The sequence below is a fragment of the Montipora foliosa genome, chromosome 9 (assembly GCF_036669935.1).
Source record: "Montipora foliosa isolate CH-2021 chromosome 9, ASM3666993v2, whole genome shotgun sequence".
Lineage (NCBI taxonomy): Eukaryota > Metazoa > Cnidaria > Anthozoa > Scleractinia > Acroporidae > Montipora > Montipora foliosa.
In genome coordinates, this window is record NC_090877.1 from 14,216,795 (window position 1) to 14,233,937 (window position 17,143).

Here is a 17,143-nt window from a genome sequence, read left to right on the forward strand (position 1 = left end):
ATCATTGAAAGGGTGGTTAAAGAGCAAAACAATTCCTCTTATTTACGTTTGCACTTTGTGTACATGCAGGTTTAAAAACAAGTGGAGGTGGCAGTGGAGATTGGTTGGGACTTGGTGGTGGTGGTGGTGGTGATGATGACAGGGACCTGGATCTGAGTACTTCTTTACCAAAGACCAGCACACCATTGGCAATGGATAACAGGAAGGATACGCCTAAAGTTCAAGGTACACATTATTTACTTGTGGTTACTGCAATGAGGGAAATATCGGTGAAAACACCCTTTTCTCCCCGCCGATTGGTTGACTCTCTTGCTCAAAACATAGTCATTTCCATCACAATTAGCTTTTTGTTCATTACAGTACATCAAAGTTTTCCTTTTTAACTTTTCTTCAAGCCACAGTTGCAAGTTGTCTTAATTAAGAGGTTTAACAGACTTGTTGTGGTGTAGTATTTGCCCTCTGTTGCACTTTTTTTCAACCTCCCATTTGCGGACACCTCCCGTAAGCGGGAATTTGCCCTTGGTCCCGAGGGTGTGTCCACTTACGGAAGGTTCGACTGTATTATGATTTGAGCTTCCCATGGAAGATTCGACCCTGAAAGAAAGCTGTTAGTTTTTAGTTGTGCTTTCCGCTAATCTCATTCTCGTGTGTATACTCGGCCGCTAGCGTTCAGTCTCCAACAAACTCGTTTACTCAACTTCCTGTTTACAGATCCCCCGGAACGTCAAGAGCGTCAATCGTCACCACCCCGCAGAGTAGGGCGATACAGGGGAGAGGGAAATAATAATGACGAGTTTCTACGCATGATCGGAATCACGCCTGATGAACAACCTAAACCAACGCATACAGAATCTTCGGATAGCGGAAAGTGAGTAGAGTTAAGTCGTGTGGAAGAAACCTTTTTGATTTGATTGGTGAATTAACTTATTCAATGAGCTGCGTACTTCGCTGAAACGGTTGAAAACGGTGGGTGAGTCCGTTGTTTATTTCGCGGTCTTTTAAAACCGGTTTTTGGCTGAGGAAGTCTGGTAATGGCTATTCTCAGAAGTCACCACGTTTTGACCAAAAAAAAAGGTTGGAGAAAGTGTTCAATTGGGAAGTTTGACTACTTTCAGCAGCCCGTCAATTTATCACTTCGTTAAACAAATAGTCAGTTAGACGAAAGGAAAGGAACTTTATTATCATGTGTGTAGTCGTTCTAGCGCTGGCGTATTAATTGGGGACACTGTAAACTGAAATTAACAATTAACGCAAATCAAGTCAAACGTTTTTGAGGAGAGGGGAAACCGGAGTACCCGGAGAAAACCTCTCGGTGCAGAGTAGAGAACCTACAAACTCAACCCACATATGACGTCGAGTGTGGGAATCGAACCCAGGCCACATTGGTGGGAGGCGACTGCTCTCACCACTGCGCCATCCCTGCACCCCTATAACGAAATAATAAAAGGGGTCCAAAAGATACTGTTGCAAAGCATAAACATAGACTTTTAAAGCCTGGTCAGTTTGTAGTTAAGTAAACTGCCTCTACCTTATCGAGTGTAAAAGAGAACAGATTCTACTTGAAACTACGTCTTTAGTTCTCTTTGGTGGTATATGCTTCGTGTCGCGTGCCTAAGGCTCAAAGGCAGAAGTTTAAAGACGAGTCGAAGGGGGTCATAGATTCAGTTGTTGATCGATTTTCCAGGTACTAACCTCTTTCAAATGAGCAGTGCCTTCGGGCCGAAAAACTTGTCCTTGTCATTTATTGAAAAGGAGCTGGACGTAGTTATTTAGTTTTTCCAATTCGAGGAAAAACCTCGTCAGTAGAAACCAATTTTGTTTTTTTTAATAATTGATTAAGATCATCATTGTTCCCGTGGGAATCGTCAGGAGGAAGCCCCAAGCGAGGAAGACGTTGGCGCGAGCAGACATCACAGCAGAGTTCACTGGACAAGCCAGATGACGGAACCCCACATGGAGAGCAATTAGATAGGCTTAACGAGAAATCTCTTCACTTGGATCCTGTGCAAAAAGATGAAGTCAAAAATAAAGCTGTGCAGCAGCAAGTTCCGGTAAACCAAGACACACAGAGACCTGCGGCAATTCAGCAAACGGGTGATAGACAAGCTGTAAGTGCAAGAGAAATTCAAGCACAAGATCAGGTTGCATTCCCGCAGTACCCTGCTAAGGAGGTTACTTTCACTCCGACAACACTGGCCCCAGTTCCACCCCCTGAGTCAACTCCAATGCAAGATGGCGATTATTTTAGAACTCAACCTATCCCCCCTCAGTCTAATATTCCACCGCAAGTAGGACCTCTACCATACACCCTTCAGTCGCATCAGCTTCAGCATCAGTCTTCGTATGCGCCTCTTCCTTCGCAGACAACTAAGAACTTGCCCCAGTCTCTTGCATCTCAGCCTCACTACTCTATTGGATTCCAAGATTCTAATCAAATCTTTTCGCCTTCGTTCTCGCCCCATATTCCTCAACCTTCCTCGGTTGAAAGACTGGAAATGACGAAACTAAAGGCTGAGAGCGAACTGCAACAGAGTCGCCTGATGGAATACCAGGTAGCTAGTGAGCACCAGGAACAGCAAAAAACGCAGCTGGAGGAGGAAGTGAAGGAACTGGTAAAGAGAGTTCAGGAGATGGAAGGTTCCCGGCTTAAGAAAGAGTTAGATGCTGCTAGTAAGGTGTCGGAGTTTGAAGGAAAGGTGAGAGCCTGAAAAACAAACCTTCTGGGTTTTCTTTTGATTCCTTGTTCAGTTGAGGGCCCTTCCCGATCATGCTCGTAAAACCAGCATTTTATGCTCCTTGCAGAGCTCGTTCTTTGTCTAAAAATACTCAAATCATGCTCATTTTTTGAAAGGCATCGTGAACAAAGAAAGATGCACCTTTGTTTTTTTGCACCTACATAACACTTTGCTAGCATAATTGGGAAGGGCCTACTACTTTGTTGCGAACAAATAACAAAAACCCTAGCCTATCCTTAGTACATTCACATAGTCATTTAAAGAATGCACACTCTCTTCTCAAAGTTTAGCGCGGAGTTCCCTGGTTTTGGGATCTATCCTATAAGGTCGTTGCAGCAAAAGCGAGACGGCCACGTCGCAAAAAGCGAAAAAAAAGGTCAAAAAGGTGAGAAAAAGCCGGGCGTGCTACACGTGCAGTACGCGTTTTAGTACATTTTAAGAAATGACAAGGCCAACGCCAAATGAAAGCAGTAACATTATTGGTCAAAGGAAGAAAAATGATTGTACTGTACGTGCGGCACGCATTTGTGTAGATGTTTGTTCCCGTACTCGTCAAAACAGCAACTTGAAATGAGCAAATTCATTTTTTATTTTATTAACTTCGCCAGTCAAGCTGGCAGAGCGCCACAACAGCTTGCGCCAATTACTGTGGCCCCTTTTTTACCCTCCCAACCATGATACACAACAGAAGACAGACCACGACACCGGAAACTACGTGCCCTACTCTTAGCGACAAGTGTGTGGGTTCTTTTACGTGCCACAGGATTATTGACATTAGGGAGTTTTAGCAAAGACGACGGGTACGGCTACGGTAACGCCACAAAGCAAGAATATTACTGGTTGAAAAAGGAAAAATGCTCGTGCTGCACGTGCAACACGAATTTCCGTGCATTTCGTTGCCGTACTCCACAAAACAACAACGTGAAATCACCAAATTTTAGGTTTTGACGACAACGTGAGCATATAACAATGAAAAAGTCATTTTCAGTTTTGACTTTAAAACCGTTCGTACCCATCCATTTACAGGATAGTTCGCCTGTATTGTACAACGTGAACAAGACAGATTAATCGTGAAATACTTGCGATAGCGCTAAGTTATATTTTGGACTAACGTTTTCGTTGCTGTAGCCGTCGTCTTTGCTAAAACTCCCTATTGAAGGGTTGTGAGACGGGACCTCCGGCTTATCGTCCTTATCCGAGAAGACTTGAAAGTCTAAGCATTTGCAGATGTAGTTACAAAGGCAGCACTTTCTCCTCAGTTATTCAAAGACGCTGAGTGTTGGTCCGGCCGGAGTTTGAACTCGCGACCTCCCGCGTGACAGTCTGGTGCTCAACCAACTGAGCCACCGGTGCGCGGTTAATTCAAGGTTATGACGACAGCGTTTACGTGAAGCGCGAACGGCAACAAATGACCTCGTGCATAGCCATGATTTTCTCGCCGTTTTTGGCGTTTGGCGTTTGCCGCTTGCCGTTCTACGTGAAAGTAGGCATTGGAGAGATTAAGCATCGCGTTTACGTGAAACGGCAAACGCGAAACGGTGTGTTGCTGCTTGTCATAAAAGCATGAAAATGAGGTTATTTGAACTCGTTTCTCTCTTTTGAAAAGTCACTTGATACCTGCTACTAACAGCCAAGAAATGAGCTCGTATCAAACGAGTTTTCCTCCATTTTTGGCAAAACGCAAATTTTAGTCCGACGTTTGCCGTTTGCCGTAAACGTGATCCTTAATAGAGAGATTAAGCATGACGTTTACGGCCAACGGCAAAAGGGAAACGGCAGGCTCCTGCTTATCATAAAAAGGTGAAAATTCTCTCATTTTAACTTGTCTCGTTCCTTTGAGATGTTGCTTGATATATGGAGCTAACAGGACAGAATGAGCTAATATCAAGCAGGGCTCTTCCATCTTTGGCAAAACCCTAATTTCACACCGACGTTTGCCGTTTGGCGTAAAAGTCATGCTTAATCTCTCTAACGTCATGCTTAATCTCTCTCATCTCACAATTTTCGCGTTTGCTATATACGTAGACTTTTTTCTCGTTTTTCTTCCACGTAACAAGTTGTTTGTGGAAAACAAGAACCCCAAAACCATTTTGCGATAAGTCAAACAACAAAAATTAGGATCGTTCCTAACTAACGCAATTTTCTTCACGAACACACGCTGACTCTCTGTTAACTCACAAAACAGCTTCATCGAAACTCGCAAAATTTGACAGGTAACGATTTCATTTTATAATCGTCTTTTTTTATACAAACAATCTTTAAAAAGACTCCGAGTTTTTGCTTTTATTTTATTTTTTGGTAACTAACTACTCGTGGTTCTGACAGAGTCAATTCCGAGTTGCCATGGTGCACGCCAAGCTGAACTGAGTCACTAGCTCAGTTCACTCCATTAAACGTGAAACGGCAAGCCGACGTGTGTCACGTGAGATGGCCTTGCGGTTCTTTCTCTTTAAGTATGAGTTTTATGTATCGCCCTTGTGCAGTTAAGGATTAATTTCACGCGTATTTTCAAAGTTTTCCAAATTGCCCTCGTCTCTTCGCGACTCGTGCACATTTTGTGAAAACTTACATATACTAACCGTATTTTAAGACTTTAAGTCTCCTTTTCCATACATTCCTCTAATTTCAAAATGACGCCCCAAATTTTCTTTGAAGTCTCTAATTTATCTGATTTTTAAATATTTCCACATGACCGCAAAACAGAGTCAAACTGCGTTCAACGGGAATTTTAATTGAATTATTAATACATCTTTCCCAGTTTTCATTTTCATTCCAGAACGGGCGACTGAATACCACAACCAAAAAGAGCAACTCTTCTGTGACACTATGATTGTTTGGCATGCAGACACGAGTTTAATCCTGTTGGCTTCCTGTGTTATGACGCGTCACGCAGTTTCTCCAACAATGTGAATTTTCGTGATGCGTGACCAGTCAAAAATGGTTTTGTAGTAAACTCTTTTTCACAAATTGTTCGTATTTTTCAGTTTTGGTTTAATTATTTGAATATAACAGGTGACTTCTTTGGTTAACTGGCGACCTTTCAGTTTATCGGTGGCTTTGTATGGCGTACTGGCGGTTTTCCTCGGTTTACTGTTGTGGTCTCGTTTCCTCCGTCTTCCCTTATATATAGGTGGCTTTAGCTTCCCGCTGACAGCATTTCTCTCCAAAGCCGTATTCTAGTGCGCATTGACCTCACTAACTCGGGCAACGCAAGCATTCTTCTGCCTCCGTAATGGAAATTAAAGGAAATTTGCGTGCGAGACAAAAGAACATTATTCCTTAATTATGTGCGGCCTAACTTTGTGGATGATCGCTGGCTTCTCTTGAACTATCTTTAATACGTAGAAGTGCACAGTGCAGCTTTCTTTAAACGGGATTACAACCTTCTTTGCTCTAAATTTTAATTTAGTGGAACGTGTGCTATACATCGAGTTCCTCGGTGCTGAGTCAACGAAACAAAGATGTAATGTGGACGCCTTTACTACGATTTATCATGCAAATCCGAGACGACCAAGGTGGCAGCTTTTAAACAGGACGGATGTTCTAGGCTCCAGGCCCGATGGATAGAAATTCAATAATTTGCTCACAAATTCAAATTTCAGTCGAGAACTTCCCATTGACAAGAGCCGATTTAGCGTTAAAAATCTTTTTCTGTCACAAAACTACCCTTGGTAGTTCATTCTTTCTCACCTATGTTGGTCATTGCTTTTATTGACTTGGTGGCTCCTAAAGGAGCCGTTTGTTTTATGAGTAATTGAAATCACTTATGCTCGCTCTCCGCGGATTCGACGGGCCAACTGAATGTCTTTGGGCATGATGGTGACTCGCTTGGCGTGAATGGCGCACAAGTTGGTATCTTCAAAAAGACCAACCAGATAGGCTTCACTTGCTTCTTGAAGAGCCATCACGGCGGAACTCTGAAAGCGCAGATCGGTCTTGAAGTCTTGAGCGATTTCACGCACAAGACGCTGGAAGGGCAGCTTGCGGATCAAGAGCTCAGTGGATTTCTGGTAACGACGGATCTCACGAAGAGCGACTGTTCCGGGCCTGTAACGATGAGGTTTCTTGACTCCACCAGTCGCAGGCGCACTCTTACGAGCAGCCTTTGTGGCGAGTTGTTTGCGTGGAGCTTTTCCACCGGTTGATTTACGAGCCGTTTGCTTTGTTCGTGCCATGGTTGTCGAAATGAAAAGTGACAGTTAAGCTTCAGCAAAAAAATTTATACCTGGCGGGCTACTCTTTGATTGGTTCAAAATGTAACAATGCGATTGGCTAATCTCAATGTTCCAGTGTGAGTTTCGATCCGAGAAACGTTTTCAAGTCCTTGAATGCATTTTGAGGCAGTTTTAGATACACCTATGAGTTAAAATAGCTTCAAATGACGGGAAGGGTTACGGAATACTTCTTTTTATTTGAAATGAGATGTTCTCCGTTGAAAAGTTGTAAGCAGATGTGTTATAAATCAAAAATGGTATATGCTAATGTCAATCATTACGTATATGACCTTTGGAGTGCATTCTCTTTTTCGCCCAATAAGAATGTTGTAAGGTTTCCTTAGAGGTCGTTCTTCGCCTTATAAAAAAGGCGAATGACTTACATCTTGCACATTGTTTATCAACACAACAAAGAGTAGCTATGTCTGGTCGCGGCAAAGGAGGTAAAGGTCTCGGGAAAGGAGGCGCTAAGCGTCACCGTAAAATCCTTCGTGATAACATCCAAGGCATCACGAAGCCAGCCATTCGTCGTCTTGCTCGCCGCGGCGGAGTCAAGCGAATCTCTGGTCTGATTTATGAGGAGACTCGTGGTGTTCTCAAAGTATTCCTCGAGAATGTAATCCGTGATGCTGTGACATACACTGAGCACGCCAAGCGCAAGACTGTGACGGCCATGGATGTGGTGTACGCTCTCAAACGACAGGGACGCACTCTGTATGGATTTGGCGGTTAAACCTCGCGGTCAAATCAAACAAACGGCTCCTTTAGGAGCCACCAAAGCATTCAAAAGTCATGACCAATTAAAATATCTTCCACTCTTATTCTTACCTTGTGTAGTGCAAGACTCCCTTACCTTTTCTCTTTTGTCTCGCGAAATTTCAAAACCTCGTTTGAGCCAAGAAGTCAGAAGTGCTTCATCGCGCAAAATACAGATCTTCGAATTTACAAATTCACCATTACAGTTTTATAAATATGTTGTTTCGCAAAATATAGTAATCCGTTTGAACAATCTTTGAGTGGCTCCGCGGCTCATCAGTAAAGTATAAATTTTATTGGCTTGTCGAGCCCAGTCGTGACTAGCGAGCCACCGATCAAGTCAAGTAGGACTTGTTCAAAAGTTGCCCTGTATTCTGTCGTTTAGCCCTAGGTTGTTTGTCAGAGTGACAGCATGTGCGTTTGAATAATTTGCAACGGTCAATGGATTAATGAAAAATGGCGGGAGATAACGCAATATCGGCACAAATATCAAGTTGTGAAATATTACTAAGGCCCGTTTCAAACGTCGAACTTTTCATGTGCCGAACCTAATCATTACACGCTTGCTTATTGGCTTATTTGTATATGGGTCCTCCCACCAGTCGAATAGAACGGCAAAAGTTCACCGATTCAGACGTTGAACCTTGTAGTGGAGAGTAGTGACACTTCAAACGTGTGTGCTGTGCGAAGAGAAATCAGAGAAGCGTAACGACCGTTGAGAGCGTTCTCGAGAAACTGGCTGGGACATTCTGGAACTAGACAGCTCACAACGGTTGACTTCCAACTTGCTTTAACGATATTTATATATGAACTAAAATTCATGGTGTGCAGTCGCATCTCAATACGATCACAATTTCCTTGACTATAAAAAAAATAGCAAATAAAACTGTTCCAACTTGGCGAGTAAAAATTCTGCAAATTATCAAAGTAACCAGTTTGGCTTTTTGAAGCGAAATGGGATGGAATGGAAATGAGTCGTTTCAAACCTCTTCCACCGGTTCGAACCGGTTCATTTCCCTATGTTAACCGTTGAAAATGGTATTTGTTCACGCCAAGAATTAGGTTCGGTACATGGAAAGTTCGACGTCTGAATCAACCTTCGAACTGAATCTTTGGGTCGACCCAAATATAGGTATTAGGTTCGGCACATGTGTGGGCTCATTTCCATTAGTAGGGCTAACGCTCACATGGTTCATATGGGGTAGAAAACTAGCACTTCACATTTCACTCTAATAAGTTAAGTTGGCACATGAAAAGTTCGACGTATGAAACGGGCCTTAGTCCCCATTTTTCACTCTGAAAAGTTATGAGAAAATTGAAAGCGAAAATAGCGAACGAATTTGTGGTCATGACTTTTGTATCATTTGGTGGCTCCTAAAGGAGCCGTTGTGGTATTTGAGAGTTTGATTTAGGCTTTTTGCTTCTTCTCGGTCTTCTTGGGCAACAGAACAGCTTGGATGTTGGGCAGAACACCTCCCTGCGCGATTGTTACACCAGCCAAGAGTTTGTTCAGCTCCTCATCATTACGCACAGCGAGCTGAAGGTGACGAGGAATGATTCTTGTCTTCTTGTTGTCACGAGCAGCGTTACCCGCCAACTCAAGAATCTCCGCGCTCAGATATTCCAATACGGCAGCCAAGTAGACTGGAGCACCGGCGCCAACACGCTCAGCATAGTTGCCTTTGCGAAGAAGACGATGGATACGACCAACGGGAAACTGAAGCCCTGCTCGAGATGAGCGGCTCTTGGACTTGGTGCCCTTTGCCTTTCCTTTGCCGCGACCAGACATGTTAACTATGGGATCAGTTCTTCAATATCAAAAACCAAATGGAAAGATAGGAGAAAAATGGAGTTAAGTGGTGGTCAAGGACACTGTATTTATAATACCTTCTCTCGCAGGAAGGATCGAAACGCACCAATGAAATCGTGTATTTATTGTTTTCGTAATTTGATAGGTTTTGTTTCGGAAGTAAGCGATCTTTATTGTGCAAAGACAATTGACCTCGAAGGTTACACTATTGAAAGAGCACACGTAAAAAAGACCAATCAGAAATCGAGGATTTCGATCCGTATGTTAATTGCTCTCTCCCAATAGTTGGTATAAATACAAGCTGCTTCATTCGGTGAAGCATTTCACTCCGTTCTGATCTACAGATATGGCTCCAAAAGTTGCTGGAAAGAAAGGCGAGAAGAGGGCTGGTAAGGCAAAGGCCGCGGCTGATGGAAAGAAGAAGAGGCGAGGAAAGAGAAAGGAAAGCTATGCGATCTACATCTACAAAGTGTTGAAGCAAGTTCACCCAGACACTGGTATCTCCAGCAAAGCCATGGGCATCATGAACTCGTTCGTCAACGACATCTTTGAGCGCATCGCTGGCGAAGCTTCCCGCCTGGCTCATTACAACAAGAAGTCAACCATCAGCTCTCGCGAAATCCAGACCGCCATCAGACTGCTTCTGCCCGGTGAACTGGCTAAGCACGCTGTCAGTGAAGGAACCAAAGCTGTGACGAAGTACACCAGCAGCAAGTAAACTCGCTGAGTTTACCGCCCGCCAAAACAAACAACGGCTCCTTTAGGAGCCACCAAATATTATGAAAGCAATGATCAATCTATTATATAATCAACCGTAATGGTTGCCATAATGTGATAATGTCACTATTCATTCGTTGTTGTTTCACGCACTCGATTCGGGGGTTCTACTCTCACCTCGCGTGTCTTCTCTTCCATGCGTATTCTGTTCCTTTGCGCTAACAAAGGCAATTCAAAGTGTCTTCCAAAATTTTCATATGTTAATTCATCATTAATTCGAGAATAGCTTGGTTTCTTTGCTTTCACGAACATTTTCTCTTACTTGGCCGCAGCTGGTTTCTCCGGGGAATGTCAGATTTTGTCCGCGTGAGTTCTGCACAGGCTTCCTTTCCACCTCGTCCTTCTATCATTTTACGCAATTGCTCCATTATTTACGCAGCCGAAACTTCGAAAAATCAACCTTCCTAGTCCTTTCTTTGAACTGAAACCCCACGGAAACGCGGAAGGCTATTTTAGGCCTTTCATCGCGAGATCAGAGCAATTCTAGTATACCCGTTCACTGTCAAGCTGCGGTAATTAAATAGACTGCCAGCGAAAAAGTCCCCGAAAAGTTAACTTGTATTCTAGAGTCTAGCTGCGAGAGTGAAGCCGAAGAGAGACAGCATGCATCAACCAGTCGGCATCTTTGCTCGTTAGTGAAGGAACCAAAGAGGTGACTCAAGCAAACTCGTTGAATTTACCGCCTTATCCTCTCGGCAAATCGTAAGACTTCTAAGAATGCATAAGAAAGGCTATCCAACTAAGAGATCAGCTCTCAAGTGAAGCTATGATCCTTGCAGTTATGAACGCAATTTTAGCAATTAAATAAGGATCATAGCTTCACTTGATTTCCTATCCGCAGTTCAATATATGGTTCATCTCATATATCATGTCATCATGGATCAGTCACTTCATCCCATACATTTTACAGTCGAGCTATGTCACGCGTGACCAGTATCCACGAGACTGAAATGAACATCCGAATTCCTCTTCGGAGCTTCCGAGATTTGATTAAAATCTTGAACATTTTTCCGAAACATGGTATGAAAAATTCACAATAAATGAACAATAATTCATGAAACGCTTGAAATAGTTTCCACTTTTCAAACACCGTTTATTTTATAATAAAACGACAGTTCATAGCTAACTATTTTGCGATATTTGAAGGAAATATTAATCTCGAGAGCAAAGTTCAAAACTTGCTCGCAGATTTGAATACTAAGTTCAAATTTTAAAGCTACTTGGCACGCGTGACGTAGCTTGACGGTAAAGACTCCGCAGTTGCCGCCAAAGTGGGTGAAATATAGTTCAGAAATGCCGCTGCTCGTGAGGGGAATCTTATTTCGATTCAATCTCCGCTCAATAAATCCACCCATTTATGTAGTCTAAGTTCAGCTATTTGTTGTTGTTTTTATCGTTAAGATGCTCATCAGCTGTATTTCTTATCGACACTTAATATTATGTTTTTGACATCTTTTTTAGATGTTAATGTTAATTAATTTAAACTTGATTCAAAGTAATTACTTTGGCCAATCAAAAAGGACGGAGACAATCCAGCAAACCAATCAAAATTCGAAGTAATTACACGTAGCCGACACGAAGCGCGGGCAAATGTGCACGCGCGAGCCACGGTTCGTTTTGGTTTCACTTTTGATTGGTTGAAAAAAATGGCGCTAGAATTTTGAATCAATCACTGAGTGATGTAATGCAAAACCAAAGCAATTCGCTAATGACTTTCGCCACTCAATTGAAAACCGCTCTATACTCAACAAAATATCGCGTTTCTGATTGGTCAATGACGAATGCATAAATAGGTTGTAGAGTGCAAAAGAGGTTATAGAGTGCAATACGGAAGTTGCTATAGAAACAAAGCGATGGAGTGATTTTCATGAGTATATAATAAATAAAAAATCGTATGAACTTATTCATGCATTTCGTGATTTATGGTTACTTTGATGTATTGAATTTTGAGAACCTTCAAAATATCACTCTAGCCCATAAATCACGAAATGCACTCGCCTTCATACGATTTCCAGTACTTATTTCATTTCGTAATGGGGCCACGTTAACCATAAACGATCTGACGTCAAAGGGGAGTTTGTCGAGTGCTGGACGTACAGATACAAACCACCACCTACAGTACTAGTTAATGCCAACGGATCGTAGTGGAAAGCTGGTTTACTAACTTGGAACAGACACCACTAAAATCGATGCCTACAACTTCCCGCACCCTACAAACGACTTGGCGACGAAATTAAGAACAAACAAACAACACGCTGCCCGACTTCAATCGAGTGTCGTAAAACCAAAACCAAAGTAATTACTTTGGCCAATCAAAAAGGACGGAGACAATCCAGTAAACCAATCAAAACTCGAAGTAATTACACGTAGCTGACAGAAAGCGCGGGAAAATCTGCACGCGCAAGCCACAATTGGTTTTGGTTTCCCTTCTGATTGGTTGAAAAATTGGCGCGAAAACTTTGAACCAAACACTGAGTGAAGTAATGCAAAATCAAAGCAATTCGTTAATAACTTTCGACACTCAATTGAAAACCGCTCTAACAGTGACTTTTCGGCGTATTTTACAATATACATACAGACTATAGGCCTAGACTAATCGAAACGCACTAATCACGGTTTACAGTCTTCACAGCCAATGACATTTAGGCTTATGCAGCGTTTACACGAACACGGTTTCATTGGTAGCCGCATCTTTTTCGGTGCGGTTACACGACACCGTTCGAAACTGTTGCCAACATCGTGTCGATTTGAAACCGCTGCCAAAAGTGGAGTGTTTTCAAAATGATGCGCATCGATTTGAATACGGTTACTATTTTGGCGCGAAATTTGCATTGTTCAATTCAAAATAGTGAATTTAGCACATATGCAGCGCTCGCTTATACCATCACGACTTGGATTTTCTGGCGAAAACGGTTCCGTGTAAACACTTCCAAACTGCATCGATTTTGACGCGGTTTCAGAGTCATGAAACCGTGTCGATGTAAAACCACGTTCGAGTAAACGCTGTCTTAACTGAGAGTCGACAAATAGCATCAAGACTTAGTTGACCAGTGACATCAAAGACCAGAGTTTTTATACCATCTACTGACGTTACACACATCATTTGACTCTGAAGATGACTTTCCGCTCAGGTTGTAGAAACGTCAGTCAGTAGAAAGCTTATCACGGGAGGTTTTTGAGAGCTGTTTTGCCTTCTAACTTGTTCTCTCCACACAACCATATTTATGTTGCTAAGTATCATTTCTCCGTTAGAGATTATTAGTTTAAAAACCTGGGAGACAACTGTCCTGGTGTGCGAAATCTTCACTTCCGGTTGGCGTCCGCGTCTCGAAAACGTCACGGGCTTCGAAACTAGTAACCAAGCCCCTATATTTCGACCGCGCGCCATTTTCAACGGAAGAGCCTCCTAGCAGGCTATTGTAGCACTACAGTTACCCAGACGGTCGTACTTCACTTAAGTGCATGTATGACTGGCCAATTTGCACCACTCGCCTACAATAGATTTCATGAGCATCGCATTTACTTTGAAACAGTAAACGGCAAATTACTAGCTGTCAGGAAAATTCTCTTATTCTAGCTTTTCTCTCTCTTTAGAGTAGTTGCTCGATATTTGTAGCTAAGAGCAGAAAAGGGGGCAAATCAAGCCTTCACGCAGCTTCACGTTTGTCGTTTGCCGGAAATTGTATGCGACGTCTTTCTGATATTTCGAATCAAGTAAAGAAAGTAAAGTAAAGTCACTGCTTACGAGCCAGAAGGCCCATCAGGCCGGCACTTATCTCCGGTTTCCGTAGCATGAAGCGACTAGGAGTATTTCTACTCCCCCCCCTGGGTGGGATGCTAGTCCATCGCAGGGTTACCCCCAGCATTACGCCGGTACCCATTTATACACCTGGGTGGAGAGAGGCACCGTGAGAGTAAAGTGTCTTGCCCAAGAACACAACACAATGTCCCCGGCCAGGCCCCGAACTCGGACCACTCGAGTCGAGCGCACTAACCATGAGGCCACCGCGCCTCCCACAATCAAGTAAAGAGCTAGTACGCTATTCAAGGTCGTTACCTCTCCTTCTTTTCACTGCTTTTTTTTCAGGTTCGTCGGTTGGAGCTTGAAAGAGATCAGCTGCTGACCACCATTGAGTCCTTGAAGACGAGACACAAGGATGAGTTGGCAAATATCGAGACAGCGCACAAGTAAGCGATCCAAAAACACAAGAAAATCGCAAAGAGGGAAAGATTCCCATTCAGTGACTAATCGGTTTTGAAAATGGAGTTTGGAAAGCAGTTCTACTTTGCTATTTCATTTTTCTGCTTGCTTATTGGCTTAAAAACATCGCTCCACGTTCTCAGCCAATCGAAGGAGTAAAGGAAAACTTATGTGCGACTTTTTCGCTCGGGTTTTCCCTCGCTTACTGCCGGTTGCATTTGTGAAATGTGTCGAGTTATGATTGGCTTATTTGAATGCCAGCGTTTGTTGTGATTGGCCAAACTGAATACAAGTGTAGTCAAGGTCCTACGGCACTCGGTTGAAAGGATGGCAAATCAAACACCAAATAAGATTTGTAACTAGAAGTGCACGACTCCCGTACTAGATCTGGGAATCGTGTGCTTCTATTTATGGATTGTATACCACTATTTGGTGTTTCAGTCCAAGCCGCATGCCGAAATTAGATAGATCGCCTCTAGTTCCTGCTAGTTTCCTGCAGTTCAGCAGTATGTAACAGTGTTATCCCCAGTTATAGACATGTTTGGAAAGCTAATAGTTACCGATTCTTCTTTGTGGAATGCATACGGTATTCAGTTCGTTATACTCCTGCCCAAAACTGGGTTTATGCTGTTCGAAGAGAAGAGACGGTTTTCTACTCGTAAAAAGCTGCTTGATTTCACTTTTTTTATTTTATAAGATCTCATTTGAAGACTTTAGAAGAATCCTACCAGCGTCGCGAACAACGACTCAAAGAGGAAACCGATCTGATCATTGCTCAAAACAGCGAAAAGTTTAAAACACTGGAAACTGAAAAAGCCGATTTACAAGTGTCGAACAATAGGAAAATTTCTCTTGTAGAGACAGCAAAAACAAACGAGATTAACTCGCTAAAGGACATTCATCGCCGAGGTATGGAGCAGTTACGACAAGAACATGAAGACGAGATTGCACAGTTGAGAAGGCTCAAGGAACAGGAGGTGTCAGCGGCTACCAGCGCACATGCGCACACCAAATCCCTCCAGTCCCTCATGGATCAAGTATTGAACTCAACACGTGAAGTGAGCAGCTTACGTCAGAGGATCGAGGTCACGCATAAGAGCGGACTGGACGAACGTGAGCTCTCTGCTAGGGCCCGGGACGAGTATCTGAAACAGATGCAGGAGAGGTTACTGAGACAGCAGTCTGAAAACGACGAGGAGAGAGCCAGGTTACAAGGTAACTGAACAGCCGCCTCTATGCTTGAGTAAGGAAGGCCAAACGTTTTTGGGATATGAGGAAATATTTCAATTTTTTCATAATTAGCGTAAAGTTTTCCTGTTTTGTAATCTATCAGCCAAAAAAAAAAGCTCTGAACGCAGTTGGAAGTTTATTTCATGATTAGCTACTGCCCCGAAATTGATAGCCTGATAAGCCATAGAATCATTGTTGTTTTAAAAGTTCAAATTTTTACAAAAAAAATGTGGGGGCTCGTTAGCGCTTCGGTCATCCATTAATTTCTCTTTTGCTTATATAATTACCGAAACCAATAGGGTTTAAGTTGATTCCATGAAATCAGCTGAGTTGTTGGTCGAGGGAATCGCGGAGCTTCCCAAAAATGAGGGGTAATTCGGATAGAAGCCTGTGGTTAAGTTATTGTGTGTTACATGGCGTCCAGGGCATAAAATTGGAGTCTTTTTTGGCAACAGAGTTTAAAACTTGTCACTCTCGCAGGTTTGGTCTCCAAGATGGAACTGCACATGCGCGAGCAGACTCGTCAAGTCGATCAAGAGAGATGGCGCTTGACCCAGGAGGAATCACGTCTCCGGGCACTCCAGGCGGCGCTGGAAGACGAACGGCGGATCACAATGGAACAGTTGTCCGCGCAAAGGGCTGAGGTAATTGGGAGGTTAAGCAACGGCAACGAGAACAAGAACGCTACAAAACAATAGGTTTGACGCGCAAAAGTAATGGTTCTACGCGCACTGCAAGTGTTGTTACATTTTCATACATCACTTCTTTGCCGTCATCTGCTAAGCTGCTGCGGCTGCCGCCGCCACTTCTGCCACTATTGCGACCGCTACGTCTACTGCTACTGCTAATAACTTCATTTTTAATTACACTACTATCCTTAAAATTGCAAATACGATAACTTAAAATACTTTTTTTACGAGATTGCCGTATAGGAATCCGGTGATTGTAGTACGCGGTTGATTTCCATCTTGGACCAATTAATCTCCCTAATGCTTTCTCTTAAGCTTCGCAAGGAGTTCCGCAATTGGGCGCCGCTGTAGCTAAAACCACGTTAATTTCAAATGACCAGATGCAAGATGTCGTGGTTGACGTGATCTTGACACGATGAATTTTCGTGTTTCTCTCTCAGCTTGTGTTTCGTCCCTCGTAGGCCAGTGTGATTCCCGGTCAATAGGCCTTTTTCGATATTCTAAAATTCAACTTGAAAGAGTGGTTTAAAGGATGAAGACAAAGGAAAGTTGATGATATGCAAAAAAATATTCCACCTTTACTTTTCACGTGGCCTCTGTAACGTCAAAGGGGCCGGTAAACACTCGGTCCATATGACTCTGTAACTTTAACCTGAGAAAGCTACCTCAACGTAACCAAGCAGTTTTAATTTAGAATTTTTGCATCTGATAACTCGAACGTTCTCTTGTTT

At 43.0% G+C, this 17,143-nt stretch overlaps 3 protein-coding genes across 5 annotated transcripts in view; 2 read left to right on the plus strand and 1 right to left on the minus strand.

Moving 5' to 3' along the window:
* LOC137970564 (fas-binding factor 1 homolog) overlaps positions 1-17,143 on the plus strand; it is a 37,107-nt gene that overhangs the window by 11,283 nt on the left and 8,681 nt on the right. For all 3 annotated transcript variants that reach the window (XM_068817084.1, XM_068817085.1, XM_068817086.1), the window contains 6 exons: positions 70-225; positions 712-868; positions 1,841-2,696; positions 14,380-14,480; positions 15,191-15,708; positions 16,204-16,367. In XM_068817084.1, the coding sequence (XP_068673185.1) occupies positions 70-225; positions 712-868; positions 1,841-2,696; positions 14,380-14,480; positions 15,191-15,708; positions 16,204-16,367 (1,952 nt within the window). The remainder of the gene's footprint in view (positions 1-69; positions 226-711; positions 869-1,840; positions 2,697-14,379; positions 14,481-15,190; positions 15,709-16,203; positions 16,368-17,143) is intronic.
* Positions 5,145-7,357, minus strand: LOC137970697 (histone H3). Its single transcript, XM_068817230.1, has one exon. It carries the CDS (start codon positions 6,908-6,910, stop codon positions 6,500-6,502), a length of 411 nt encoding a protein of 136 aa, XP_068673331.1. The 5' UTR covers positions 6,911-7,357; the 3' UTR covers positions 5,145-6,499.
* On the plus strand, positions 9,666-10,361 carry LOC137970698 (histone H2B, gonadal-like). Its single transcript, XM_068817231.1, has one exon. It carries the CDS (start codon positions 9,862-9,864, stop codon positions 10,231-10,233), a length of 372 nt encoding a protein of 123 aa, XP_068673332.1. The 5' UTR covers positions 9,666-9,861; the 3' UTR covers positions 10,234-10,361.